The 27086-nt window shown below is 42.9% G+C and overlaps 1 protein-coding gene and 1 long non-coding RNA gene across 3 annotated transcripts; one reads left to right on the top strand and one right to left on the bottom strand.

Annotated features, from left to right (window-relative positions):
• Positions 1-203: 203 nt before the first annotated feature.
• Positions 204-9740, bottom strand: LOC130531300 (uncharacterized). The gene is made up of 4 exons (XR_008952064.1): positions 9637-9740; positions 7054-9300; positions 759-1038; positions 204-325 (listed from the first exon to the last, which is right to left on the bottom strand). It is a non-coding gene; the product is annotated as an uncharacterized LOC130531300 (long non-coding RNA).
• On the top strand, positions 7190-21356 carry LOC130531298 (solute carrier family 4 member 11-like). Of its 2 annotated transcripts, none has more exons than XM_057043242.1 (20): positions 7190-7326; positions 12301-12351; positions 12945-13031; positions 13478-13521; positions 13710-13929; positions 14008-14089; positions 14188-14311; positions 14494-14703; positions 15609-15693; positions 15800-15925; positions 16014-16127; positions 16602-16734; positions 16919-16992; positions 17273-17531; positions 17770-17876; positions 18104-18269; positions 18338-18511; positions 19346-19541; positions 20581-20750; positions 20835-21356. In XM_057043242.1, the coding sequence occupies exons 1-20, from the start codon at positions 7266-7268 to the stop codon at positions 20899-20901; spliced, it is 2550 nt and encodes an 849-aa protein (XP_056899222.1). In that variant the 5' UTR covers positions 7190-7265; the 3' UTR covers positions 20902-21356. The 2 variants fall into 2 exon arrangements, with proteins under 2 accessions (XP_056899222.1, XP_056899223.1); XM_057043243.1 differs by lacking the exon at positions 7190-7326 and adding an exon at positions 9723-9864.
• Positions 21357-27086: the final 5730 nt, after the last annotated feature.

Raw genomic sequence — 27086 nt, 5'->3', positions numbered from 1 at the left:
GCAAGTGTGAGTCAGTTTCCAGTGATTTTTGTTAATTATGGCTTTAAGATCACTTGCTTAATTGTTGCTGCCGTACTCGCACGACCTCAGAAATGTTACCACAGGAAAAGCTATATTATAGTAATTAAATATGGGATGGAACGTTCCGATGGGAAGAATAATGTTCAATAATGAATAAGATGAACGATTTAGTGTTAATGGAAGGGGAAAATAATATGGGCCAGATGAAAGCTGAAAGCAAAGGTAGCCTCGCCGCTTAGTATAGTTCATCTTACAGAACTCTCGAAGGTCCAGAACCGGCGACATCGAAGTGAGAGAACATGGACTGCAAGAACAGAAAAAAGTTTCATCTTGTAAAATCTTCTCATGTTAATTATAAGCACAGCCATTAAAGAAAATGTACAAAGCTCTTAAAGGGACTTGGGGGGAAAATAAAAATAAAATATGTTTCTCAGACCGTCCACTGCATTTCGGTTTGGGTTTCTGTGTGAGACTGCAGGAGTTGGTTTGGGTATATTGGACCTGGGACTTTATATACATTATAAGGATTTCTCTGCATTACCGGTACTTACACATCAACACGGCTGTGTTGTGCCTGAGAGCTATTTTAGTTTACTCTGCTTCTGTGACTTCAGGGGACACTGCTGTCTGACTATAAACACAAACATCAAACTGGAAGTCTTCAATCGGTCCTTTGGACGAGTGTCCAATTTGGGAAAAAAGTCTTTTCAAATCTGCAGCACCTAAGCCGTACTTACTTGTTTTTCGACTGACAGGTACAATGTTCCACCACCACCTCTTGCACTGATTTGGGGATAAGTGCCGCTCTCAAAGTGAAGCCATCCCATTTCAGCCCGCTGGCTGACTGACTGCGTATTTATTTCCAACACTGTGTTCTGTGTCTCTGCAGGCAGCACTATTTCCGTTCTTTGCTTAACCTCTTGGCTGTTCTGCATGAGAGCAGACGTTCGTCTCAATTCCTCCTGAGTTTTCACTTGTCACAATTCTCTGATGACAACTGCAAGTTACTCTACACATCTGCTGAGAAAGGCAGAAAGGCAAATGTCAGAAACACCTGAAGCATTTTAGGCTAGCACGAGGCTACAATAACAAGGTCGATAAAGCTAGCAACATTATGCTATGTGTTGCTCTATTCATGTGACTAAAGTTAACATTTATTAATGGATATATTCTGCATTTTTAGGAAAGAGAGCAAGTTCTTGTCTACTGGCTTTGTCTCAGTTTAGCCTGCACTGCATAAGTAAATGCAAAAAAATGCAAATAGAGGCACTTTAAACATTTCAGAATCTCAGCTTGCTGGGGGGAAAAAAGATTCTGATTAAAATGAATAAAATGTTAGCCTGACATTTGATCATAACACAAGCTAAAACTTTCCAGACAAGAGACAGATTTTAAAATATTCCATTTCTACACCAACGCGTCCGTGCAACTCGAGCCTTTCACCATCTGAAAATGTAGCCTACATACTATTATTACTATTTCTGTGAGGACATTTCCCTTTGGCATTTCAAGTTAAAGTAACAGTTGCCTAGAGATTTGGATATATTCCATTCTTGACATTTATTGCTGAAATGACACAATAAAAATGTGTCAGATAATTTCAGGCCTCCAGAATACATCCAGAAAAGGTCTGACTGGAAGCATTTGCATCTTTACAGAAATCATCTAAAACCCTTTTGGACTAATAGGATTTTAATTGTAGACCGAAGCCTAATAACTTCATTTTTTTCCAGTGTTTAGGTGCATTAATATAGGTAAAATAATGAAACAAGAGGCAAATAACATATTCCTTTGATTAACACTGTTCTCTAACGTAAACAGGCACTAAATGGGGCCTGTGAATGCACCACAGCTCAACAGAATGTTGATGGAACCCAGTTGCTATTTTCCACTCCTTTATACCTGCCATACATCAACAGTCTCTCCTTTTGTAGTAGCAAGATGGAGCTGGGATTGATTCCTCGCTCTGATTGCACCGGGATTGTAACGTGCAGCCTGCCAACCTGAGCCGTGCCTCCACCGTAACGGCCCAGTGAATGTGACATGTTTATCCTCTCATGATGAAGCCTTATGAAAATCAGACATCCGCTCTTATAACGCTGCCTGAGCGACAGGATGACATCGTAGTTTAAACTAATCGCCCAAGCAGAACAAATAAATCCAACCCCGAGAGCTGATTAGAATGTCACGTGGAACATGATTGTATTTAATGTAACCATTGAGGGGCTGTTTTATCTACTTTGGGCAGAGATAAGATAATATGAATGCCATCAAAATACAGCAGATTCCAACACACCCTTATGTAATTAGGCAGAATTGTCTGGCTCTCACGCCTCTGTCTGGAAGCTGGATTTTAATCAAAGTAGCTCCTAATCTGTCTGAAGGGCATCACCGCGAGTGTCATTGTTACACTCCAATGGGACATTCCCATTCATATTAAAAGAAGCCCCCAACCCATCCACGATATGCCACACAATTTAGATAAAGATTTAATTTTGTCTTTTCGCCTCCAGCTGTGATTCTTCTGCTTTTCTGTTGTTCTGTTATTGAATTGGCGCTGAATTATATGACTGTAGGACAAAAGTGTGAGCGTATGAATCTCTGTGTCTCTGAGGAGATAATAGTGTTGCACATTTTGTGCATATTAAAGCCTCCAGATGTGCTAGTGTGTCCACGGTGCGTGTGAGTGTGAAGCAGACATATACAGTAGGGTGGAGAGCGTGTGCACATAACTGCTTCTATCTGAGAATCACCAAATGCTCAAACACACATGGATATGTGGACCTCTTCAAATTAATTTTAGATTCCTGCTGAGCTAAACTCTCACAGGGAGTCGATTTAATGATCCCACACTAAAACACATGCATGCATGACCCTCACATGTGAGGACTGCACTGTACAACGTGTCAGAACCTCCCTGGGGGCTACAGTCGGGCAGCTGGACTCTGACACGCGGGCCCATTTTCACAGCTCCTCCACTGGGGCCGACAGTGTGGCCCTCTGGGAGCATGCTTGACACTTGAAATCTCCCTGTGGGGGCCAGTTCAGGAGCACAGTCACCGCCAAGGTTTATTCATGGAAAACTCACATTTTTCAGGTTCAACCACTGGAGCAATGACACCTCCCCTCAAGCCAAAGGTCCTTTCACAATAAAGCTCTGCTTTACACAAATAGTGACCAAAAATAACAGAACAACTTTTAAGAACTCCTTCGTTTTTATGGTTTTTAATACCGTTTCATGGTATTTTGTGTCCGGCTGTATATTATAGTGATATATAAAGTCCATGGAAATGTTCAAATGTGCAAGAATACAAATACAATTGGTGGAAACATTTACAAAATACTCATATTTGTGGAAAATGAATATCCTACACTGGAATGCAGTTAGTGGCACCCATAAATGGATGTAATCTGACATATTTGTGTCAGCAAACATGAATCAGTCCATTAATATATCCTGCAACAACATTATTTTTTATTATAAGAGCCCTGAATCAATTATTCTCCAAACATATATTTTTTCGACCACATTTTCACATATGGGTCTGCATATCCAGCCTCAGTTGCCCGATAGGCGGGTTCCACCCTGCACAAGTCACCAGCTGATTGAAGATATCAGCTAATATGTAAATCATTTCTTTGAGCTGTTGTTCTGTTGACCTGCGTATCCCCATACCAGGAAAATCACCTGGATTCTCCTGACCCGACCTCAGTGCATCCCCATCATTTGCTCTCTCATAGCCTTCTATATTATGCACATCTCCCCAACTTCGTGAATGAAATAACAGATGCACTCCTGTAGCGTGAACCTAGCATCTCTGCACTTTTTAGTGACATCCTTTGTCTTAAAGCATCATGAAGTTTGTCTCCATAATCTCTCTGACAAGTGAATTTCCGACATGGAAACATATTAAATTATTAAAAAATGTTTCATTGTTCAGTCATTATTCTTTATATAAGGATGCTCGGTCAGATGTTGCCTCAGGCCTCACATAGCATATTTAATAAATCTTCAATTTTTAATGTATCGGCTGCTAATTAAGTGTCAACAGATCTCCTAGTATGCAAATCTATGTGAAGGAAGGACAATATATATGCTATGATCAGGGTTAAGAAATAAAGAATTCATCACCATCGGATAAAACTCGAATTCTTGAGATGCTCCTAATTTTATTTAAATCTCAATCTCACTGAAAAGAGACAAAATAAATATATTCTGGTCATCCACGTTTTGAGACTAGCGGCTCCTCTAACAGATTATAGGTTTATGCTGCCCCCTAAAGCTGTTAGAAAGAAGTAAAATAACTCAAAATGTAAAACCGATATGCTCATTTTGCACCGTCTCAGCAGGAGGTCACAGATCAGGCAGCTTGCTTGGATCACCTGCTGCCATGGCGACGCGATATTGAATTTTACAACCAGAATTGGGCAGTAAAAAGAGAATAATTATGCATTAATACCTGAAAAACACTCTAATAAATCACAAATAATGCAATGTGTTATAATACACAACACAGATGAGCCTCTGAAGGAGAACCACAGCCTTTTATGATTAAAGGATTAATCAGTTCATTAATTAATATAAAAAGACGGTAATTTGGGCAGACTGTTTGCACTACTATCTGATAAATACTAAATTTGCTTTAAAAGAATATTATTTTTGCAAATGTGTGTGTATAACATATCTTCCTGAATGCTGCTAGAGTCCACTTTGCTGTATTTTCCTACAGATTAATATGAATGGTTCCGTTATCAATGAACTGTATATTTTAGGCCATGACTACTGGTAAACCACTGGTAGCATCGGGAGCCAGTTGCACAGTTTTAATCAAGGTTTTCTGTCACCTTTTTAGTGCTGCCTGACTGCTTCATGGCCTCTCAAACCAGAAAATCTCATCATTCTGTGGCATTTAGGTATTTTATAACCCAGGTTCCTGTGGTCTGCTATCCAGTTAAAACTAGATTGATGAGAGCGGTAGCATCTCAGGACAGCTAAAAAAAAAAAAAAGCAGGGTCACTCATTACCTAATTGTTGCTCATTAACTCTGAAACTCTGGTGACCTCCTCATAAGTGTCCCTTATCAGCACAAATGCCAAACTTGCAAAGACAAACGCGTTTTTGGCTTAACCAAAATTATTTATAATGCTGATAAAAGTGAAGGAAGTGTCTGGAAGACTGCAGCGTTGCAGTGGCTGGCACTGGCACCTCCCGGGAAGAACTTCCCTGGCTGCTTCGTCTGCATGTCCTCCTGGCTGAGTGGGTTCAATCCAGGTACTCCAGCTTCCTTCCACAGTCTCCAGACATGCGCCTGAGAATGGAAGGCTCTAAACTCATACTTCTCTCAATAGACTGGCCTTGCGATGAGCTGGTGACCTGTAACCCCCCCCCCCCCCACCTCCCCCCAGGCCCCCGTGGCCCTCGCCAGGGTATAAAACTATCAATGATGGATGGATAGAAAGACAGATATAACAGATATAATAACCAGTGTATCCATCTCTTCTTCCTCTGTTTCTGCCCGACAATAAAGGAGGTTAAAAGGTAGATGAGGGCAGAGCGGGATGGTTAGAGAACCCAGCAAGCTACCGGTAAATGAGACAAAGTTTAGCCAGTTTTCAGATTTCCAGCACCTGTTTTATCACCATAAACCTTAAATATCACCGTTCTGGATCCAAGTACAGAAAGATGAACGTCCACATTCATTAACTCCACCATCAGATTTCACATTCAATAATAATTTACATTGGAGAGCTGCTGGTTACTTTATTATAGCATAAATGCCCAAAAGGTCCAAAGATCAGTTTATGCTAAACTTGTTAGTTTTAGCTGCACCCAACCACCCAACGATGGTGACGATATCTTCTTTACATGAAAATACACGAGAAGCTGCAAGTGTTGACTAAAAAATGAGGCTTTGGTGCAGTTTTAAGTGATATTAAGAGGGAACGAGGGGAGGCACAGTTAAACGTGAGGAAGTTCCCGTATTTATCACTACAAGGATGTAGAAGTGGATGTATTTTCATTTTCATTGCATGTGAGTTTTGCCTGAGGAAGAGGACACAATGAGTGATGGATTACACGTGGAGGTTGATGATTCCTGGAAAAGTTTGTTTCTCCAAAGTGTCGCAATTTAAGTTGCCATTCATGAGTGCGTCTTGTTTAAAACACTTTTTAAAAAATGTTCTTCGCACTCATAAGGACTTAATTTCTTGTTAACAATGAGTGCTGCAACATAAGGATGCTGCTGCCCATGACAGCTGCCCCCTCGCTAATGGAACTTTGCCTTCGAGATGGTGTCAGCAGACACACGCTGTCTCATTAGAGCGCATCATCATAGCAAACAGCAGCTATCTGACAGGTCTGAGCTTCATCTCTGGGTCATTTGGTTGATTGTGGTTAAATATTTGAAACTGATATTAAGCACTAAATGGAGCTAACTCCTACGCAGCATCCATGTGGCAGCCAGCGTGTTCAGTTGCACAGATTACGTACAATAAAAGTATCCCTGTAAATGTGTAGGGGGAAAGACACTATCCATGATCGGACATCTTCTTTATCTTTGTTTTAAAATGTCCAGAACAGACCCATCAGAGTTGTCACGTCTGGAAGCTGATTGGGGTCACTAAACCATAAATATTGGATTTCACTGGAAACCTCCTCTTTTCCTTCTCAATATTACCAGGGTGGCTCATTAATCTGCCCCCGTGTGTTTGACTGCCCCGAAAGCTGCGGGGCATCAAATACTGACAGTCATTTGTGTTGACTGAGTCCATTTGAGGCTGTTTGAGCCTCAACTTGTTAGATTTTATTAAGTTCCTAAACACGAGCAGCACAAATACCAAAGAGCAGTCCTGGAAAAGCCCTTTAAAAACCCATCAAGTGATTGAAGGGAGGCTTCATTTGCATTTATGGTTTTTTAAAAAGACCGTGGAAACAACCAAATGAGAGCTTGATATTAAACCAACCCCCCCGCCCCACCCCCCCCCCCCCCCCCATCCCACACACACACACACACACACACACACACACAGTACCTTCAACACATGAAGCAGCCTCCACTGTGATTGGCAGAAGGCTCATTAAGGTGTTATTCATTGGTGGTTTAGTTCTTCCCAGCTCCGTGCTGACCTGCCTGCAGTACCACTCATGCTCTTACACAGGAAGGTCGTCCGCTCTCAGCTCCGGACAGAGGTTCTGTGGTCAGAACAATACAGGGTCTCCATTCTTGCGCAAGGACGCCAGATCGATGAAAGCCAAAAAGGAAGGCAGGGAGTTGCCGGAAGTAACGGTCAATCAGTTCACTGAGGGTAAGGGTTGGAAAACTCATTTTGAATGCTCCTTAGGTCAGGATTTGCTTTGGGGAACCACTGATTGAACAATTTTTGTCCTGTTTTCATAGAAATTTATCCTAGTCATAGATGCTGCTAAATAATAAAGTGTGTTGAACTAACGTGGACAATAAAAATGTTCACCGTATTGTGAGTGATTTCAACCGAGGAAAGCTGAAACTTTCTCTTTCTTGCATAAATATGTGCTTTATAGCCAGTAAAATGTTCCTACGGTAGCTGTAATATATCACCAATAATGACTTGAACTCACATTTATTGAAGTACTACAGCACTTCATGTTCTAACAATGTTTCCTGTTGCTATGGAAATATTTCTTGTGTGTATTTTACCTTCGGGCACTTGTAAAGTTTGATTCCTTCTTTCCCACTTTATGAAGTTTTTCTACTTTTTCACCATTGATTTGATGCTGCAGCTTTTACTGTTGTTTTGACTGTGGTCACTGATTATATTGACATCAGTGACGTCAGTCACATGACACATTCCTGTTTTCATGCTAGTCCATAATGAGTGGATGCTGTCTACATGTTCCTGTTTTCAGATTTACACACATGATATGACTTGTTTTGCAACATTGGATTGTTATTTATATTATCCCCCATGTGCACAATGTTTTTCATGAGCAGGTTTTGCAAGTATAATATATATCTTCACTTAAAGTTATATTTGATCTTTAAACTTTTTTTCCCTGAAGTCACACGACTGCCACCTAGCGGTGTTTTCCTGTACTTGCCGTTTATGGCTGAAGAGTGATTTACTTAAATGACCGTAAAATTTGTTATCCGAGCCTTTTTCGGCAATAATGAGGATCAAAGTCTTCCTCATCCGTGTAGTGATTTACTGAGCACTTAAGGTGTCAGTTTAAAAGCGTCTGTGGGGTTATATCAGGCTCTCAGCTTTCCATGAGAGGATGACTAATTGTGAGTACTGAGGATAAAATCTTCTATTTACATAAAGATAATTTGTTTTGCATGCAAAATAATCCCCCAGCAGATTCTGAATGTATTTTGTATCACTTCTTGACAAATGAAATGTGTATCTCAGCAATGAAATAGCTAGTTAATTGACAGCCAAGAAGTTTCTGAGTAACTCGTGGCTGAGATTTATGACAGATAACGTTATGATGCCTAAAAACTGACTCATTATGGAGATTTGTGATAACTCTTTTCATATGTGCCTTCATTTATTTGCTTTTTCTGGATACACAGGCCACTTTCAACATATCATGCAATGGTACTCATGATGGGTACCATCATGAGTATCATTATTCACAATGTTGGAGAACAACATAAGGAATTAAACTGAACTTGGCGAACGCTGGGACATTTTCTCCATGCAGAGGAATGAAAACCCTTGTCGTCCTTTAGTTGTCCAGAAGAGGTCCCCAAACGCCATCTGCATCTATCTGCGCCATTAGCCTTCAGAACCATTCATGCTCTTCCTGACATTAGTTGCTGTTTGATGGTGTTTGGTGGTGCAGGACTGCATGGCACCATGAGCAGGTAGGAGAGACAGGAAATGATGACCTGCGTTTCCTGTGGGGTAACTCAAGGCTCCTCCTTGGATCCCTTCTCTTTCCTCTCCATATCTGCTTCCTGTCAGCTAAAGTATTTACGAAGCTAAGCCATTGTCCCCGGAAAGCTTCAGCAGCGAGCGTGAAAGGTCTGGCAGCTTACGAACCACATGCTCAAGTGTCCCCTCTTTGAACAATGGGTTTTGAAAGACAGTGGGGTGGTCACGACTCCAGCAACAGAGCAAAACAGAGCCTCTGGAATGTGGTGAGGCTGGGATGTTGCGTAACCCCCGATTCTGCTCTTTACAAGAGATGTGCCACGCGCCTTCATAAGGCCACCACTCTCAAGGACTGCTTCCTGGAGACCTCCATCACCCAGGCATGAAAAGAGGGAGCAGCAGGGGATGCACTTCCTGCAGCAGCTGAAGAAATTCAAAACACAGCCAAAACGCGCTCCACATCAAACGAGATACCAAACCGGCTCAGAAGCTGTTCTGTCTATATGGACTCATTATCTCTCACCTAAACTGTGGTTCTCATTGAAAAATCCCTGTTCTTCATAGAACCAGGCCACTAATTAATATACAGCTGAAAAAAAGGCCACAAAAACGAAGTTTGACTCACTCCTCCTGCTTCTTTACTCATAACGAAACAATGAGTAACAGTATCACCAGAAAACTCCTATTTACTCATTTAGCTTGATCTCATTTTCTAGCCTATAGGCACAAGGACCCTGAAGGAACAAATAGCCCTCTCACCCTGAAGCCTTTCTCGCAGCCTCCCATTTCCTTCCTTGAAGCCACCTTCTGCTGCTGGAGGGGGTGGAAGGAGGTGGTTTCACCTCAGTCTACAGTGCATGAACGAGGTGGAGACGAGCGCAGGGTGTTTGGGATCAGGATGATGATGGGTTGACCTTTGGATAGCGTCTCAGCCAAAAGACCTGCAGAATATGGAAGGCAAAAAGGTCCTTCATTTTGTGCCATCTGGTAAGTTTCACAGGGTCACAGCCGGGCGTGAGAAGATCTTACGCGGCGCAACCTGAGCCGAGTGTGTCAAACACGTGGAGAAACTCTCTACAGTGTGCGTGTGTGTGTCTGTGTGTGTGTGTATCCGGAGCATTTAAACAGCTTTAATACAGGATTTATTTGAACTGTACTTGTTGACCGACTACTTAAGATGCTATTTACATATTTTATGTCTCTGTATTAAAACTTTGGAATAAAGGCGAGAGAATTCATAGCCAGGAGCTCCAATAGCAAAGAATATGGGTCAATATTTACAATGAAGCCATAAATGTGCCCGGAAAGTTTTATAGCAGATGTGCAACGAAGGGAATTCAATATTATATTGATGTAAGGGCCGAAACATGAAATTTAGTGCTCTTCGAGGGTTAAAAAGTGAATTTCCACAAGTGGATTAAGAAGATTATCTCCTAGAAAAATGTTAAGTCTTTCAAATCAGGCGAAACTTTTTTGTTCTTTTATTTAACAAACTCTCCGTGAGGCTGAGGACGATATAATCAAACTGACACGATTCTTGTCAAGCTGACTGTAGTTTCATTTTTCCTATGCGTGAAATCTGTTTATCAAATGTCATGATGAGCGATGAGTCAATAATAGCCTGTGTGTTGTTTTTTTTTATCGTCGCTCTAGCGGTTAAATTCAACGTACTGGAAAAACAAACATGACGTTGGCGCTTCCTTCAGCTTTCGAGGTGTTGAAGTGGAATGAGCAGCAGTTCCTGTTACTTATACCACTGTACACGTATTTGTGTGAGTGCGGGGTGTGTGTGTGTGTGTGTGAGTGCGCGCACTATTAATGTCTCAGCTGCTAGCAACCAGCAAATTCAGCAGCGATAAGATTGATGAAGCTTTGACAGCAGCTGGAGCTCAGAAGTTTTTATATATATTTTTAGACCAACAGAGTTTTTCATTTAGCCCCATAACTAAGTATTTTCATGGTTTGGCCTTGTCTGCCGTGCATTTCCAGTAGCCAGTGTGCTCTTTTCCAGAGACTCAACAAGAATTCTTGTGTTTCCTACTGCTCAAGGACGCCCTCAGATAGCAGGATGACAGGGATTCGTGATAAAACAAGCAACCAAACAATGAGATAAAGCAGCGAGAACAAAATGGAGGCATCATTTGACTTCAGATAAGAAATGCAAGGAGATGGAATCATTTTTATGCGAATGTTAACTCCTGAATACTTGTGAATTGCTGATCGTTGATTTGGGTTGTGGGCTTGTGGCATCTTTAAGTAATGAGAAACTAATTCGGTGGAAATAACTCGTTGGAAGGTGCAGAGCTAAAGGTACTCACAATTATACATGTTCTCTTTATACAGTGACATGCCTTCTTTAAATAAAGTGTTTACCAGGAATCAAAGACAGATGTTTACATTGTGAAAGTGAGTTTTTGACATAAATATGATGCAGATTTGTCTTTGGTGGCGTGTTTGACGAGGTGGTAGAATATTTATTGGCGGTTCAGACACAGGGTCAGGACCTGGGCTATTTTTGGGAGCAGTGTCAATGTCAAAGCCGATGTGGCCCTTAAAAACTCAAACTCGTGTGTCGGCTCTCGGACGCACACGCACCGGCGAACAATATTACCAGTCACGTGTGTCCCCAGAAACCAAGTAAACATCGAGGTTGAAAACCATGTATGTCCTTGTTCCACCCAAGAAACTGATGGGAGTGTTATTTACTGCTACCATGTTGCTTTTAAGATCTATTCATGAGATTTGACTATAAATTTGACCTTTACCTCATTCGACTGAGCTGCAAAGGTCTCAGGCAGATTAAATTGTGATCAGCACGACAGCCTCCGAGACACCCGGTTCTTTGTATAAACTATGAGGCACCCTGTGGTCGGCGCTGACTCCTGTGGAGAGAAGCAAACCTGGGAATGTTCCATCTAATCTGCTTTGAGATGTTCCTGCTCTGGGAGCCCAGGAGCCTGTCTCTGCCTCGGGCGCGAAAACAGCGAATATACAGTCGCAGCCGCATTAAACAGAAACACGAATGTCTACAAAAACATCAGGAACAGCTGGCGTCTGATTTGCGCTGTAACCGAAAGCTTTATTTATGCAGCAGCAAGGTCAGGAGTGGGAGAACAGACCAAACAGATAGTTGGTTCTTAAAAACAGAACAGGTAGACGTGACAACTTGAATGAAGCCCGCCGTAAAGATAAGGAAAAATATCCCCATATTTACTGGCAAATGACTGAAATGTTTTTACAGCTTGTTTCACCGCTCATGTATGATTAACAGCTAAAACTGTATCCCTCTGTTGTTTTTATGATGTATACCACTCTTAAAGAATTGCAATCTAACACACACAGTAAAGAGACGATTAAGACCCCCCCCCCTCAAAAACAAAAGAAGTGAGAAATTGTCATTATAGTTTGTCTTTTCTCCTCCAGACGCTCCGCCTGCCGGGAGGTCTACGAATGGATATGCTTTCCAGGAGATGGGTGCGTGGATGCAGCAATATGTACTGTATTGACTGTAACTGTTTTCCTTTGCATGGATCATTTCATCTGTTTGATCTGTCGAATGAGCAGCTTGGCGGGCCCAGACATCATCGCTCTGCCTTATTTAGCAGGGTAGCATCTTTCTTTGCCGCAAGTTAGTGTTTGTGTGTCCAATTGTGCTGATGCCACACACTGCTCCAGCTCCCATCTAGCTGGGCACAGCAGCTGTCATCGAAAGCCTGGTCAGAAGTTAATTCATGTCAGGTTCCAGGGAAATTATTCTCCCCTTTTTTAAAAATCTCTTGCTGCATGCTTGTCGACAGCTGGCAGAGTGCGTGGTGGGAGGCGGAAATCAATTGTCCTCAGCTGAAGACAAAGTTAATGTAGCTACAAGAGCATCTTATCCTTGGTGTAGAGAGCAGATTTATCTCACAGATCTCTAAAATGTCCTTTATTGATGTGTTACACGTATACAAACATCACCAACTGTATCTCTGAGGGAAAATTTGATTGACCATCACTCTGATGGATTCGATCCACAGCTGATGTGCAGCAGATACAGGCTTGATTGAAGCTTTGTCATTCATTTGCAGAGCTTAAAGACGGGAAAAAGGAGGATTATGGGGAGGATTCAGATGCCATCCACATCTATGACACCGAGGCGTACATCAGTGTTTCCGGTAAACATGTTCGCTGCGAGTTTCTTTAGATAATAAAGCAGAAATCAGCAGTCGCTGCAACAGTGCGCTATCTAATTAACCTTTTTTGATTGTGCAAACCTTAAGATACTCATGTCAGGTGTGTCAGGATGCTGAATTATGATTAAGATAACAAAATTTAGGTCCGCAAATATATCTCAAAAACAGTATGTAAGTTACAGACCTAAACATGTTACAGGACGACAGCGGCAGCTGACGGGAAATGTGAGTCGGGGTCTTGAATGGCTCATGCTACATTTTTAACTGTGGAAACATGAATAAGCAGAATAGGAGCAATAATGCAGCAGAGTGTAATCTCAGCAGCTCTCAGCCATCTTTTGGCTCTCAGCTCATTAATTATAGTTGGCAGAGAAAGCACGAATGCTTCGAAAAGTTCTAAAATGTTAGGTTGTGTCTTTTATGTGCAGATCCTGACCGTCCTGGGTTTGGCCTTTTAAATACAACACGGAAAGTAAGAAAAATTCCACTTCCCTCTGTGTCTGGAGGGACTTATTATATTTCTATAAAGATATACAACTGAATAATACGGAAATTAGTGGAAATGAAGATAAGTCAGAGACTTTATTCTTCCCTAGTTTAACTTTATGATGTGTGTGTGTGTGTGTGTGTGTGTGTGTGTGCGTGTGTGTGTGTGTGTAGTATGTGAAACCGATGAATTTCCAGGAGGAGGTGCGCGCCCACAGAGACCTGGACAACTTCCTAGCACAGGCTAGCATACTGCTGGATGAGAGGGCCACCACACTGGACGAGGTCCTGAGAAGGATGCTGGCTCACCTGCTGGAGGAGGGCCGCGAGAGCTGCGATCCGGATGAGGTCATGAGCTCGGTGTTCACAGACGCAGGAGGAAAGGACTTTGACGGTGAACAGCGTGCATGAGCGGTTTTGTTTTGGACACACCTTGATATGGAGGCATCAGAGATTTTTCTCCCCCCAACAGTTCACCTGCTGTCAGAAACCATTCAGGGCGTGACGTCCACTTCCACTGGAATTCATTACCAGCAGTCTTGGCTTTGCATTCTGTGAGTCCCACTAAAACCACCTGCCGTTGGGACAGTTTTTTATAAAAACAAATATCCATGCCAACAACTGCGGCGCAACTGCTTTCTCTCTAATCCAGCACCAACCTGAGGAGTCTGCAGAGGCGCCACGTGTGCATCGCCCGCCTGGACCGGCCACAGAACTGGGGCGTCAACTGCTGCGAGGCCCGCTACGTCATCTTTATTCTTGCCCCCCCCCGAACGGTGAGGTCGCCTGCGTGCACCGGTGTCGAAGATAAATGGAGTAAAAATAATCCAGTACTCATTTGATCATGTGTTGAAAGGAAAAGGTTTAGCAATTCAGATATGAAAATGATGGTGTCCGTCACATCTAAACAGACTGATGACCTGATTCACATATTACTGCATCCATCTTGCTTCTTCAGAAAAGCACCAAGACGGCGATTGAACTTGGCAGGACGTTTGCTACGATGTTCTCCGACATCTCCTTCAGACAGAGGCTCCTGGAGACCAAGACGCAGGAGGAGTTCAAGCAAGAGCTGCTCTCCCACAGACAGAAGCTCTCCACAGTCCAAGAGAAGCCCGTTGAAGAGGAAGAGGAGGACTCAGATCCGCGCCGTGGGAAACCACTTCAGGTGCGCCGGCCGACATCAGTTCGGTTCTATAGAGGCAGCCCTTATGGCAATAATAAAAAACCTGGATGAGGCCACCCTGGAGTTTTCCCGCTGCGTCCAGGAATAAATATACTATGCAATAAAGCAGTTGAGGCCGGTTATTTGATTATCCTCTTTCCACGCTCCCTCAGCAAGGACTGAGGGATGAGAAGCAGCTGGTCACCAGACTGAAACAGCTGTTAAGTGAACCAGGGTTCTGGCAGCAGAATGTATGCAGATCCATGTGTTGATAAACTACTTCATTACGCCCAGACTTTATGAACAAATATGTGTGTGTTCTCCAGGAGGTCGCTCTTGATTGAACACCCCAGAGAGAGCGCATTTTATGCAGGCTGTAAATGGCAACTGTTAACAGCAGATAGTGTTTCCCAAACAGCATTCAAATGCTGGTTTATGGCTGCTAGATAAATTACCTTCGACCGCTGTCTTTTTGGAACAACCGCTGCTTCATCACAGCAGGAGACGTGTCTCTCCACTTGTCTCCCCACATGTCTTTCCACTTGTCTCTCCGAGACTTTAATGTTATTGAAATCTTACAAAGCTGAAAACTCTCAATAGCATCTCTACGAGATGGTATGAAGTAAGTCAGTAGAGAGTCAGAGCACATTCTTCAAGTTTTCAATGGTGTTTGCTCATATTCACTGTAAAGAAACATCCTGGCTCTTGTTATTAGACAAAAGGCTGATTCGGTAAGTTGGTCTTTATTGCTTTATCCCAGCACAGGCCTCTTCAGCCCTGATGCGTCACAGTTGGTTCCTCCCTTCTTTTGCTGGCTGGTTCATGATTGCTTACCCTGTTATAAACATGTAACTCTAGATTCTCAGTTGCTCTGCAGCTGGTCTTCATCGTGATCTTTGTGTTCACAGTGCAAAGACTTTCTCAAAGCTGGTAAAGGTGTGTACAGGGACCTTCGACGCCGACTCCCTCTCTACCCCTCAGACTTCACAGATGGTAATTATTGGAGATTCCCGCAATCCTCTCTTGTCTGATTTGTTCATTAAATAGATCAGATGTTGGGATACATATTCCTCAATAATCGTTTCAATGACACGTTTAGGCTTAACCGGGAAAGATCGTTGCCTGCTGAAGTACACCACCACAGCTATTTTCCTCTACATCGCTATTCTGCTGCCTGCCATTGCCTTTGGCTCGCTGAATGACGAAAGCACAAGAGGAGAGATAGGTGAGCCTGGGCCTGGGGCGTTTTCTTATACCGGAGCCCCCATTTTATCTTCAGCAGTTGATCTTCTGTCTTTTACTTTCTGCGGCAGATGTTCAGAAGACCATTGTTGGCCAGAGCATTGGAGGGGTGATCTATGCCTTATTTGCCGGGTCACCACTTGTCATTCCACTCACCACGGCACCGCTGGCCATCTTCATCAGCGGTGCGTACTGGGTTCTGTGGAAGATGAGGAACAGATCACTAAATAAAACCAGAACATGCACGCGGGAAATGCTTGAGCTGAAGTTCACAACAGTGTTGACTGAGCTGAATTTTGTGGGTGCTGAATATTTTAGGTTTAGGCTGAATATTTTAGGAATATTTTTTGTTTCCACCATCTCTGCTGCAACACCAGCAGAAACAGCAGCCTCCTTCAACTTTTCAGTTGACCCGAGCCCAAAGGCCACCGCGGGAGAGCTGATCTTTTTGATGATCAGTCTCAGCAGCATCATATGTGATGCTGATCTTTTTTAATGGATCACAGGATAAACCTGTGGAGATCCAGTGAAATCTCCTTAAAGCCCTTTTGCAACAACCAGGTGAACCAGGCAAAGAACTGTGGGAGGCTTCTAGTGAAAGGTTAATCTAAAATGTGTGAGAATGTGTCTGCGTGTGATTTTTATTTCTCTTTCTTTAGTCATCAGGGGCATCTGCGATGACTACGATCTTGATTTCGATTCTTTTTACGCCTGCATCGGTTTGTGGAACAGTCTGTTCCTCATCCTCGGAGGCTTGTTCAATGTCAGCCTGCTGATGAAACTCTTCAAAAGGTGAAACCGCAGCAGCAACCACGAGTGGCTTTTTCAAATTCACTCTGATGCATCAGACACACATCAGTTGACTCCTGCCAGAGAGGAGAGACCTTTGTTTGAATGTTAAAGCTGTACGACATAGAAAGCGATGATGTCACGGTTGTGCCCATGCGCTCAGCTGATTAGTCCTGCTCTTTTCCAGATCAACTGAGGAAGTCATCGCATTGTTCATCTCAATAGCGTTCGTGGGAGATGCCGTAAAGGGCACGGTGAAAAGTAAGCCGAAACCCATTCTCTGCCTCTCTGTGGCTGCGGGGAAACGACGCATCCATGCTTTTGTTTGTCAAATATTAAAGCTAATCGGGAAAAAAAAGTGTTGACCATCTTGTGCATTGTGGCCAAGCAGATCGTTCTGTAATCTAAAAAAAAACAACTTTGTACAAGTCAAGTGTGTGAACATATGGTGGCAAATGTAGGAGTGACATTTAAGCTCAAATGCTACAGCGCTTGTTTATTTGCCCGTGTCTCCAGATTCTTCCCATTTTTCCCTTCACAGTCTTTCAGCACTTCTACCGTGGACCCACGCTGACAACCACAAACAGCACGCTGGTGTTTCAGCAGCTAGAGGAGATCCTGAATCAGACCAACAACCAGACGGGAAACGGTTTGGGTGAACACGGCCAAGCTGATGGACACACGTTAGTCTTCCTGCCCCAGTCTCTGGTGGAATGCACAAGAGAAATGCCCATCCTCTGTCTGCTGCTCATGCTGGGGACCCTGTGGCTGGGTTACACCCTCTACCTCATCAGAAGGAGGTAAATAGTGCTCATTAGCTGCTTTATTAGGGCAAAATGTTCAACCCTAGTCTTTTTGAACTGTCCATTGTCAAGTGACCACTGGTACATCATTCACTATATCAAATACACGCTTCAATTTATGAGGATGATACAACTTTTATGACAGAACAAAACTATGGCACAAACATCATAAATAAGTCACCACAGATTTGCGTCACCCTGTGATCTCTTCTGAAGTGCGCTATTCCTTCCACAGCCCATATCTGAACGATAAGATCCGGGAGGTGGTTTCTGACTGCGCTCTGCCGATCTCAGTGGTGATCTGCTCCTTCATCGGCTCCTACTTGTTCCTCGATATAAAGCGTGAGAACAGCTCTCCCCTTTTTAGGTCTTTCTCACAGCTGACAGCAGAACACTTTCGGACTTAAACTCGCGACCTTGGTTTAGAAAACTGGTTTATAAATCCTCCGAGGGATGAGAAAATGAAAATACAGCTGCTTTTATTTGTTCTCATCCTTTTGCAGTTTTAATAAACCTCTTTCTGTTGTGTAGTGGGTTTATGGTGTGTAACATTCTCATCCTCTGCATAGTTCCTGTGTTTAGTGTCCACGATGGTCCAATCTTCAACTACCCTCCTTTTGATAAACTGTCTGGAATGAGCGCCCTGAGTGCCGTCGGACTGGGTTTCCTTCTTGCCCTTCTCATATTTATCGACCAGAACATCGTCATCTCTCTCACACATGTCCCGGAGCACAAGTAAGACTCTTTTGTTTCCATTTCCCGCTGTGAAGGAACACTAAAATGGGAATCTGTGTGTGCATCAGGTTACTGAAAGGCACGGCGTTTCACTGGGATCTGATGCTGACAGGCTTTATAAATATCCTCATGTCCTGTCTGGGGTTGCCATGGATGCACGCTGCCTTCCCGCATTCATCCCTACACGCCCGTCAGCTGGCCAAAGTGGAACAGCACGTAGAGAACGGACACCTTTACACCACGTGAGTCGCATGTTTGGGTCCAGTTAGAATAATTGGAGGCTTCATTTCAAACATGGTTAAAAAAAATGGGAGAAATCAAGTTCTTGAGCAAGGCCATTAACCACTAAATGATCCCAGGCTGCCACTGAGGGATGGGTTCAATTTCACTAACGTATGTGTCAAAAATATTTTATCAGCTCATGGAAGTTGTTCATTCGTGACGTCCAGTAAAGTTTTGACATTTTGTGCAAACATTGACTAAAACCAGAATAATTTGAGACTATGGAAGACATGTGACAAGTCAAAGACTAGCTTGGATCGGACCCAAACCTTCACCAGTTTTTCTTTGTTGGTTCTTCAAATCCTCTGCTATAAAATCAGGAGGACACTTGTATTGTCTGTGGGAAAATCCTGCAAGGTGATTTGGCAGATGGTGAACAAGATTGCTAATTTTGAAATGACCACTACCTTCTGAATACAAGACAAGATTCTTCACACTCATTTCCAGCCATTTAAGGCTGACGACACGTAAAATCACCTTTTCTTTGTATCACCATCTGTCATAAGATTATCATGCAGGAGTTAATCCCAGTAATAGATTACATTACAGAGGGTCACCACATAAAAATGTCTCTGCAGTGATTCAAACTAAATAAAGAATGCATTAATTACACTCTCATCTATAATAAAAGTTGTTCACATCTATAATTAATCCCCAAAGGACTCACAGACCCAGATAAGTCTTGTTATGCTGGCCTGTTTGCAGGACACAGTGGTTTTTATAGTTGCTGTATAGACCCCCCCAACTTACCCACCCACAAGGGTTAAAGTCTGTGTGTCCTTTGTGTCTGACAGCATCGTCAGCGTGAAGGAGACCCGTCTGACCGCACTGGCAGCCAATATCCTGATCGGCCTGTCAGCATTCATGCTGCCGATTCCTCTGCAGTGGATCCCTAAACCCGTTCTCTACGGCCTCTTCCTCTACATCGCAGCCACTTCGCTTGATGGGAACCAGATGGTTGATCGCATGTGCCTGCTGCTCAAAGAGCAGGTGAGCCATGCCTGACGGCTTTGCACCTGAACACATCTCCAGATAACAAAAAATGCAACAAATAATTATAATAATAATAATAACAAATAATTGAGCTTAATTTGCCTGAATATTTCATTATTTTAACACTATAAGTTAATTCTAGGACTTGTTAAGAAGCAATTTTGCACTTTTCCCCCTACTCTATGGTCAAATAATAATCTAATGTGATGTTAAATCAAAGACAGAACTCACAAGACTACAAAGGCATTCAGCGTATATGTCCAGTGGCTTTAAGTCTCCAGAGGCCTGTGTAGAGACAGCCTCTCAGTTGTGGTCATCAGTCGATCCACCTCATCCTTAGACCGTTGAATCCGTTTGTAACCTTTAGATGAGTCGAGACAGCTGAGTATCAGTCTGAGGTATTGAGGTCTGCACACTAACCCGATTTCAGTCAGCTAGCAGAAACTGTCCAACCACAAGTCAAAGGAGCCCGCTGGAGAGACAACAGCATGCACCCAGCGTTAATACCTACGACACACGCAGAGCCTCAAAATGTTCACTGCTCTCGCCACTGACAGCTGTGTAACAAATCGTCAAGGTATTTCAGATCAGTGCAGGCACAAATGCCTTCCAAAAAATGTGAGCTGTGTGTTGTTGGACATTTTGCCCCCACGCACCATATGGTTTGTTCTTGACGTTTGCCTGATTTTCTCACCGCTCATCACAGGTTCAGTGAACAAACTTCCAAAGTAAAAATAATAACCAAAGATAGGTTTTTATCAGACAGATGGGTGACACAGGATTTGGCCCCCAAGAAGGTCAGATGCCAACAGTCCCACATGGGAGTTTGATGTGACTTTATTTTTATGTAGGTAGGAGGAAAATAAAATAAAAAAATATATATCTAATTGAGAGGCATGGCTGCAGTTGGCACATGAGAAATAAACTGTCATTAGGTGTTTTTTTTACGATCACTATACGCTATGAATGACAAGCATTTACAAGTCTAATTGGTGGAAAAGGAAGCATTTTAATCATCTACCTCCTCTCCATCCAGACCTCCTATCCTCCCACCCACTACATCCGCCGCGTGCCTCAGAGGAAAGTGCACTTCTTCACAGGAGTGCAGATGATCCAGCTGATCATCCTCTGTGCGTTTGGGATGTACCCCCTGCCCTACATGAAGATGGTCTTCCCCCTCCTGATGATACTGCTGGTTCCTATTAGGTGAGTTGAGCTAAATCATTAAAGACCAGCTCAGCTTGGATGGGTTGACTAAACAATACCTGGTGTCACTGTGCTTTCACTCAGGACCAGCCTGCTTCCTAAAATGATCGACGCCAAATACCTGGACATCATGGATGCCCAACATATGTAACTACAGAGCAGGACACAGTTATTTTCACCAGCTGGAAGGGAAACAGACTCTGGACTGTAAGATTGTAATACTTCAGCAGATACTACATGCATGTGGGCTGCTCATTGGACATTGAAAACTCTCATTTGCTTCTTTTGTTTTTACTTTTTTAGCTTGTGCAGCTCTATTGTGCAGAATTTGCTTGTAGCTGACAGGCGCAGGCAACACCTAACGCCAGAGACATTTTATGGAGCATTTCACTTCATTTGATCATCATCATTTACACGGCCTAATATTGAGCCACGTGGGCCCTCACGCAGTGTTCTTGAGGGAGGTGGTGATTTCAGTTACATCACATTGAAATCAGGCTGGTAGATATACAAGAGGGACAGTTCTGTTTATAATAAAAAGTAAACGTCTTATTAAATTAAACCAAGCTGTGAAATAATAAAAAGAAATCTTCTTTTCTTTACACAGCACCTCCTCTACATTATTGCTCCCACTGCAAAATAGTTAATATGCAGCACTCATCCCCGATACTGTAGATAACTGCACCTGCTTAAATGTCATCACGCACAGCGTCAGCACAATTCCACCCTTTGTTCAGCTGAGCGGGAGGTCAGCTGTAAAGCAAGTGCTCCGACAGATGGCGGTAGAGTCTCAGCTTCAGGCTGGTTTCAGAGCAGCACGTTGATCCACCGGTAACAATTGAGCTGCGTTCAAGTCACCCACTGAAGAAAGAATCCATGCTGTATTATATTTAGCGGCGTGTTTCTATTACATTCCACAAAGTCACTTTTGTAAATGAACATGGATTTTACTGTTATCTCTGGCCTGATGCCTTTCGGTTTGGAAAAGCAAACCCTGGCAGACCCACTGACCCAAATGACAAACAAAATGAAGCTCAATCTCTTAACTAATGAGCCAGAATGAAGCAGTAAACCCAATTGTTGGCGGTGCCTATGTGAAGATGTCACAGCGACTGCAGCAGCAGGAGGAAATCTATGGCTTTGACACTGACAAACCAACCTCTATAGGAAAAACACTATGAAAATGAGAATAATAATACAGAAAAACTAGCAATGAAGGTTTTGTGTCTGGAGACATGCATCCACGCCATGATAGGCAATCAAACCTGTGGCACAGTGGGCTTTAGCCCATCTTATCTCAATGAGTACCTCACAACATAGCTCACAATAAGCCTTATGAGATCAGAGCACACCACAATGGTGAACCTTATCTTCAGGACATTTAGCTTCTCCCTCCAACACAGATGCATCCACTGTATTCTGTTAGCTGTAAAACAAACCTGCTGATCACAAACAAAGGTGTGCAGATCATTCATAATAACCAAAATGAAGGGCAGCCGGGGATATGTGTCATTTTCTTGATATATGATAAGAAGAATGCCGCGGTTATAATCATATTCAAATTAAGAGGTTACAAAACACCTCGCCTGCTGAATAAAACATGCCTATCCTCTTTTTTGGATTTGGAGCTTCCCATTGATTGCAAATTCTGCTGCTCATTGTCCTTTAACGAAGTGCCAATTGCATTGGAAATACATGCAACAAAGTAGTGGGGGAAAAAACATGCAGGATTAATTTTTTTTTTTTTTAAGCTTAACGAGCACACGAGAATTTATTTTACAAGCAAAATCACTTGCTTACAAGTGCTGCTGTGCTATTTTACTCCAGGTCTGCAGGTGTGTATAATATATTTAAAGCTGGCCTTCTTGGAAGGAAGAGTGCATGTGAATAATTTGTACGTGAGTCTGGGTGGGAGGAGCGCGGTGTCTTCATTAGCTGTCCCTGTCCTCCATGTCTCTAAAGCGTGCTCTGTGTGCCTGAAATTACCTCGTCACCTTGTCCTCTCACAAGACACCGTGCTGCCAGAGAACTTTCTCTTGTGGCCGCCTCCTGTCTGAAGGCGAGGTGGAGAACGACCCCCACAGCTGTAATCTGCACTCAGACCAGGGTGCAGGAAAGTGCGAGCTGTCATTCAAAACTAATTCTGCACCCGAGCTGCAATGCTCTCACACCTCCAGGATTCACACCCCTCCTCTTGGTTCGCATCAAACAGATTTTTAACACTTAATCTCAAATGAATAGGGCAAGCATCATGCCAACACGAGCTACGTGAGAGGATTTCTACCAGCTTGCACCAGTGTGGGAGGCTGCGGGAGAATCAGGAGCGCTAAGGTGACACTGGGACAGAAATCCACTGAAAGAGACGCTGTAGACAACCCAGCGAGTCTTCCATTAATAACCCGGTTGTTCAAGCGTGGTGCTGATGTCAGGATGCATTAAGGTCCGTCATCGAGATAGGATTGGTGTATCATTACAGGCGATAAAGCTATGTGAATGTGGAGCCAGGAGATAAGCAGAGAGGATTGGGCTTGTCTATGGGGAGTCCAGGCAGAAGCACTGACAAAACTCTGTGGGAGCACATACATTGATCCCACAACATATTCAGCGGATTTACACGTGCAGTCATCTAAATTTACTGTGTGCGTCAAGTATTGTGTTCAGTTTTGTTATGTATGGATTGTAAATATGGAGCTTGAAGGAAGAGAGGTTCAGCTTCCAATCTAACCAATTAAGTCGTTTTTCTTTTAATAAATTCCGTGTTTGTGCGTCTAACCAGCACATTTGATTGGAACATTTTACGTAAGTTTAAAATACTGATCAAAGGTCTTTAAAGAAATTAACAAACAGAGTCAAAATGAACGTCGGGAGATGTCACGTGTAGTGAGTCTGTATTACTGCGCCGGGTGTGAGAATTTATCCCCATGACAACGCAGCTGCCAGCATATATTCAAGGAAGAACAGCAGACATGTGCTGATGGCTGCAGATGCAATGACAAACAAGACACTGTGATCCAACTATTGGTCTGTATGATTAAACTTTTGGGCGTTTGCACTCTTGTGCAGAGAAAATATTTTATAAATGAATGATGTTAATGATAATTGTGATAATGATTGTTTCACATGTATAGGAAAGCCAACACAATCTGGGCCTGTATAGCTTCTGTGACATTTGGAAAGTGAAGACATAAATTAACTAATTTATGTGCCTGAAAGCACATAAATAAAAGAAAATGTCATTGACACCCTTAACCTACCATGGTAGAGGAATCAAAACATGAATATATTCATTATCACGTTTGTTCATTGTGGATGTGTGATAATTAGACGGCTCAGAAGAGAGGCAAAGCAAATGTTAAAGTTGTTGCTATTAACTAAGTTGAGAGGAGTTCAGTGAAGGTCAGTGGTTATTACTCCCACATCAGAAGACAAAATAGAAACTTGTTCAAATATAAGAAAAAAATCCCAAATGGTGGCAAAAGTGCTTGGCATAATAAAGTAAGACCATAGTGCAAAGGTCACAGGCACAGGAACCACGTGACAGAATGACTTTATGATCGATCCATTTGGAAGAAACAATTGGATTTTAAAGAGCATAAATCAGGCGGTAACCTTGTCCAGGTTCCCATGGAAGTGAGGGCAATGTGTTTAAAATGTGGCTTCAAAAAGTGGAACTGAACTTCAATACAGGCATCGAAGTTCAGTTCTGAAGAGAAAGACTTCAGAATTGAAGAGGAATACACGAGACTAAGCAGGAGAGATGGAGATGCACATGTTTATTGCTGTTATCTTACAAGCATTACATCGAGTGTTAAAACTAGCGGTGTTTATTATAACTGCTCAGCTAAACATTGAGGTTTCGTGAATATGACTTGTCTTCTGTTACCTTAGCAACAGGCAAAGTAAAGTCAGTTTAATTGGAAATACCAGTGTAATATTCAAATTTATATTTAGAAAAATGAAAGCATGAAAAGTGAGTGGAGTTTACGAAAGAGAGAGACCCAGAGAGAGAGAGAAACAATGGGTCATGTTGGTGGGAAATGTATGAAGACTGATCCAAGGTCAGACTCTAGACCTGAGGGTTGATCAGTTCACCTGTTGAACGCGTGCTAAAATCCTATAAACCTTTACTCAAACTCAGCAATACACCATCAAACACACAAACCTCTGAGGGCAGAATCATGACCACCGTTGCTGTTGCAGGTAATAGACAGAAAGGCTCCTGTTATTTGCCCATCTGCACAACGTTTACAGTGGTGAAGACCTTTAATTGCCCAGCCTGAGCTTCGTGAGCAGGAGCTTCACGGTTGTTGGCTGGCCAGGAGACTAAAATGGCACAGCAGGAGCCTGGCATACAGCAGGCACATATGTTGGCCCTGCAGGGAAATTTCATCTATGTCAACATGTCTTCTGCTTGTGCGTGCATGTGTGTGTGATTGTGAGTAAGAGAGAGAGAGAGAGCGTGAGAGAGAGCGAGAGAGAGACTTCCTGTTACCTTGGAGTCCAAACGCTGCAGGAAGGAACAGATGTACTGTGCGCCGGGTGGAGGCTAAGGAAGGTTGAAATCTTCCCAGCGGATAGCTGCATAGGTCACACAGACATGTTAATTAAACTGTCAAAATGCAAAACCATGATCTGTCACTTAGCTCCACCTCACCAGGACATTAAATAACAACGGAATATTGAGGAAATCCACTCCTATTATCCTCCCTCCCCTTCTCTGACTGCAAACCAAGCACACATTCATCGAGTGGCTGCTCTCAGGCCCCTAACGCTGTGAAGAGCTTCTTGTGTGTTGTTGCTTGAGATTATAGAGTGAGTGTTTGGTTCTACTTGGGCGCCGTTATCACTCATCAAAACCATGTAGTACTCTATTGACTAACTGATCCATTGCGGGCTTCCCAATTCATTCTCCCCCCCTCATGTTTAGAATGATGTCATGGTTCTGAAACAAGAGAAAGAGTTTGACCTTTTAGTGTATCAAATGGGCAGATTCATACTTCTCAGTAATCATTCACATAAAGTGATGTTCAGTCTCCAGTATTGTTGCTGGGATTACTGTTCCCCTACACATTCTCTCTGTCGGCTTTTGTTGTATTTTTAATTGTCTTGTCATTGCACATCCTCATTTGTCTCCATTGTGATTAATCTCATGTGTTTCACCTGTGCACCTCATTGTCTCCTCCTCCTCCCCTGGCTATTTAACTCCTCTGTCTGGCTTCCCTTGCTGTGCTCTTCTTTGTGCTCGGGATTGTGGCTTGATTTATCTTTTTGGTTTCTGTTTCTGCCCTTTTCAATTGTTGAACTAGCAGAAGCTCGTCTGCATTCGGACTCCGACTCCTGTGTTTGCAGCAGAAATGTCACACCCCAAATACCATTAAGCTTACGTTTGAATCTGAATTACTGGGTTTGCTGGTTGCCAGATTTAGCCTGGCAGTGGAATCTTCGACCACGGTTTATCTTCAAGTTTGAGCTAACTTGACATTCTTGAAAACAAAGCTGTCAACAACTGAGACACGCTTGGCTTCTTCCAACAGACGTGTTTTGGTCCTGACAAATCCACAATGTCCACATATTGAGGGCTAGCCTGTCTTTGGGTTAGGGGCTGTCAGAGAAGCTAATGTTCTAAAAAAAAACCTGTTTTCACATGTACTATCTTACCTTTCAATGAAATTCACGCTTTATTTATTAATCATGTCTATGATGGTATCGCTGCAGGAACGTTTTGCAGAATGCTTTTAGTTGGTGTTAAATTCAGCATTAACTGTCTGAAGGGTTTGCTATGTTCTGTCATTCTCACCTTCCTGATTGCCCTAAAGCTGCCACCTGTCTTCTCCCCACTCCCACCTCTGCCTCCTTTGTCTCCCCCTCCCTCCATATAAAAAATCCTGTTACCTCCTCCCTTCGACTGGTACTTTTCAGTTTTTTTCTCCCAATTTTGGACTTCAGTATTGTTATTATTCAGGTTCTCTTTGGGTTTTGTCTCGGTACTGGTTAAATTTTCCTCCTGACACCCCCCCCCCCCCCCCCCAACAGCAGTCCTATTGAAAAAGAGCCTGTCATAATAAAAACACATGAGGGAAAAATGAGTTGTTTATGAAGAAATAACTACTTGAAATAGTCCCCTCTAATTGCAATAAATGATTGTCACTTGAATGGTTTTTGTAAGAAGAGCAGTAGACTTTCCATTCTCACCCAAAGCCACACTCGAAAGGCGGCCGAATGTAAACAAGAAAAACGCTTCCCCTCCTGGATAATTTTCTCAATTTTCCGAGCCGTTCAGGAAAACACACAGCTGGGTTCTTCCATATTCACGACACGGAGAGACACAAGTCAAGG

The sequence above is a fragment of the Takifugu flavidus genome, chromosome 9 (genome assembly GCF_003711565.1).
Source record: "Takifugu flavidus isolate HTHZ2018 chromosome 9, ASM371156v2, whole genome shotgun sequence".
In the NCBI taxonomy this organism is placed as follows: domain Eukaryota; kingdom Metazoa; phylum Chordata; class Actinopteri; order Tetraodontiformes; family Tetraodontidae; genus Takifugu; species Takifugu flavidus.
The sequence above is the reverse complement of the archived record's forward strand: the minus strand, read 5'-3'. Positions and strand labels throughout refer to the sequence as shown.

What these genes read in the sequence shown, in the direction of transcription:
- LOC130531298 (XM_057043242.1), top strand. Translation starts at nt 7,266, where the DNA reads ATGAAAGCCAAAAAGGAAGGCAGGGAGTTGCCGGAAGTAACGGTCAAT. An exon ending in CCCCTCAGACTTCACAGATG is followed by an intron (nt 15,694 to 15,799) that starts GTAATTATTGGA and finishes TGACACGTTTAG; the next exon opens with GCTTAACCGGGAAAGATCGT. An exon ending in ATACTGCTGGTTCCTATTAG is followed by an intron (nt 20,751 to 20,834) that starts GTGAGTTGAGCT and finishes GCTTTCACTCAG; the next exon opens with GACCAGCCTGCTTCCTAAAA.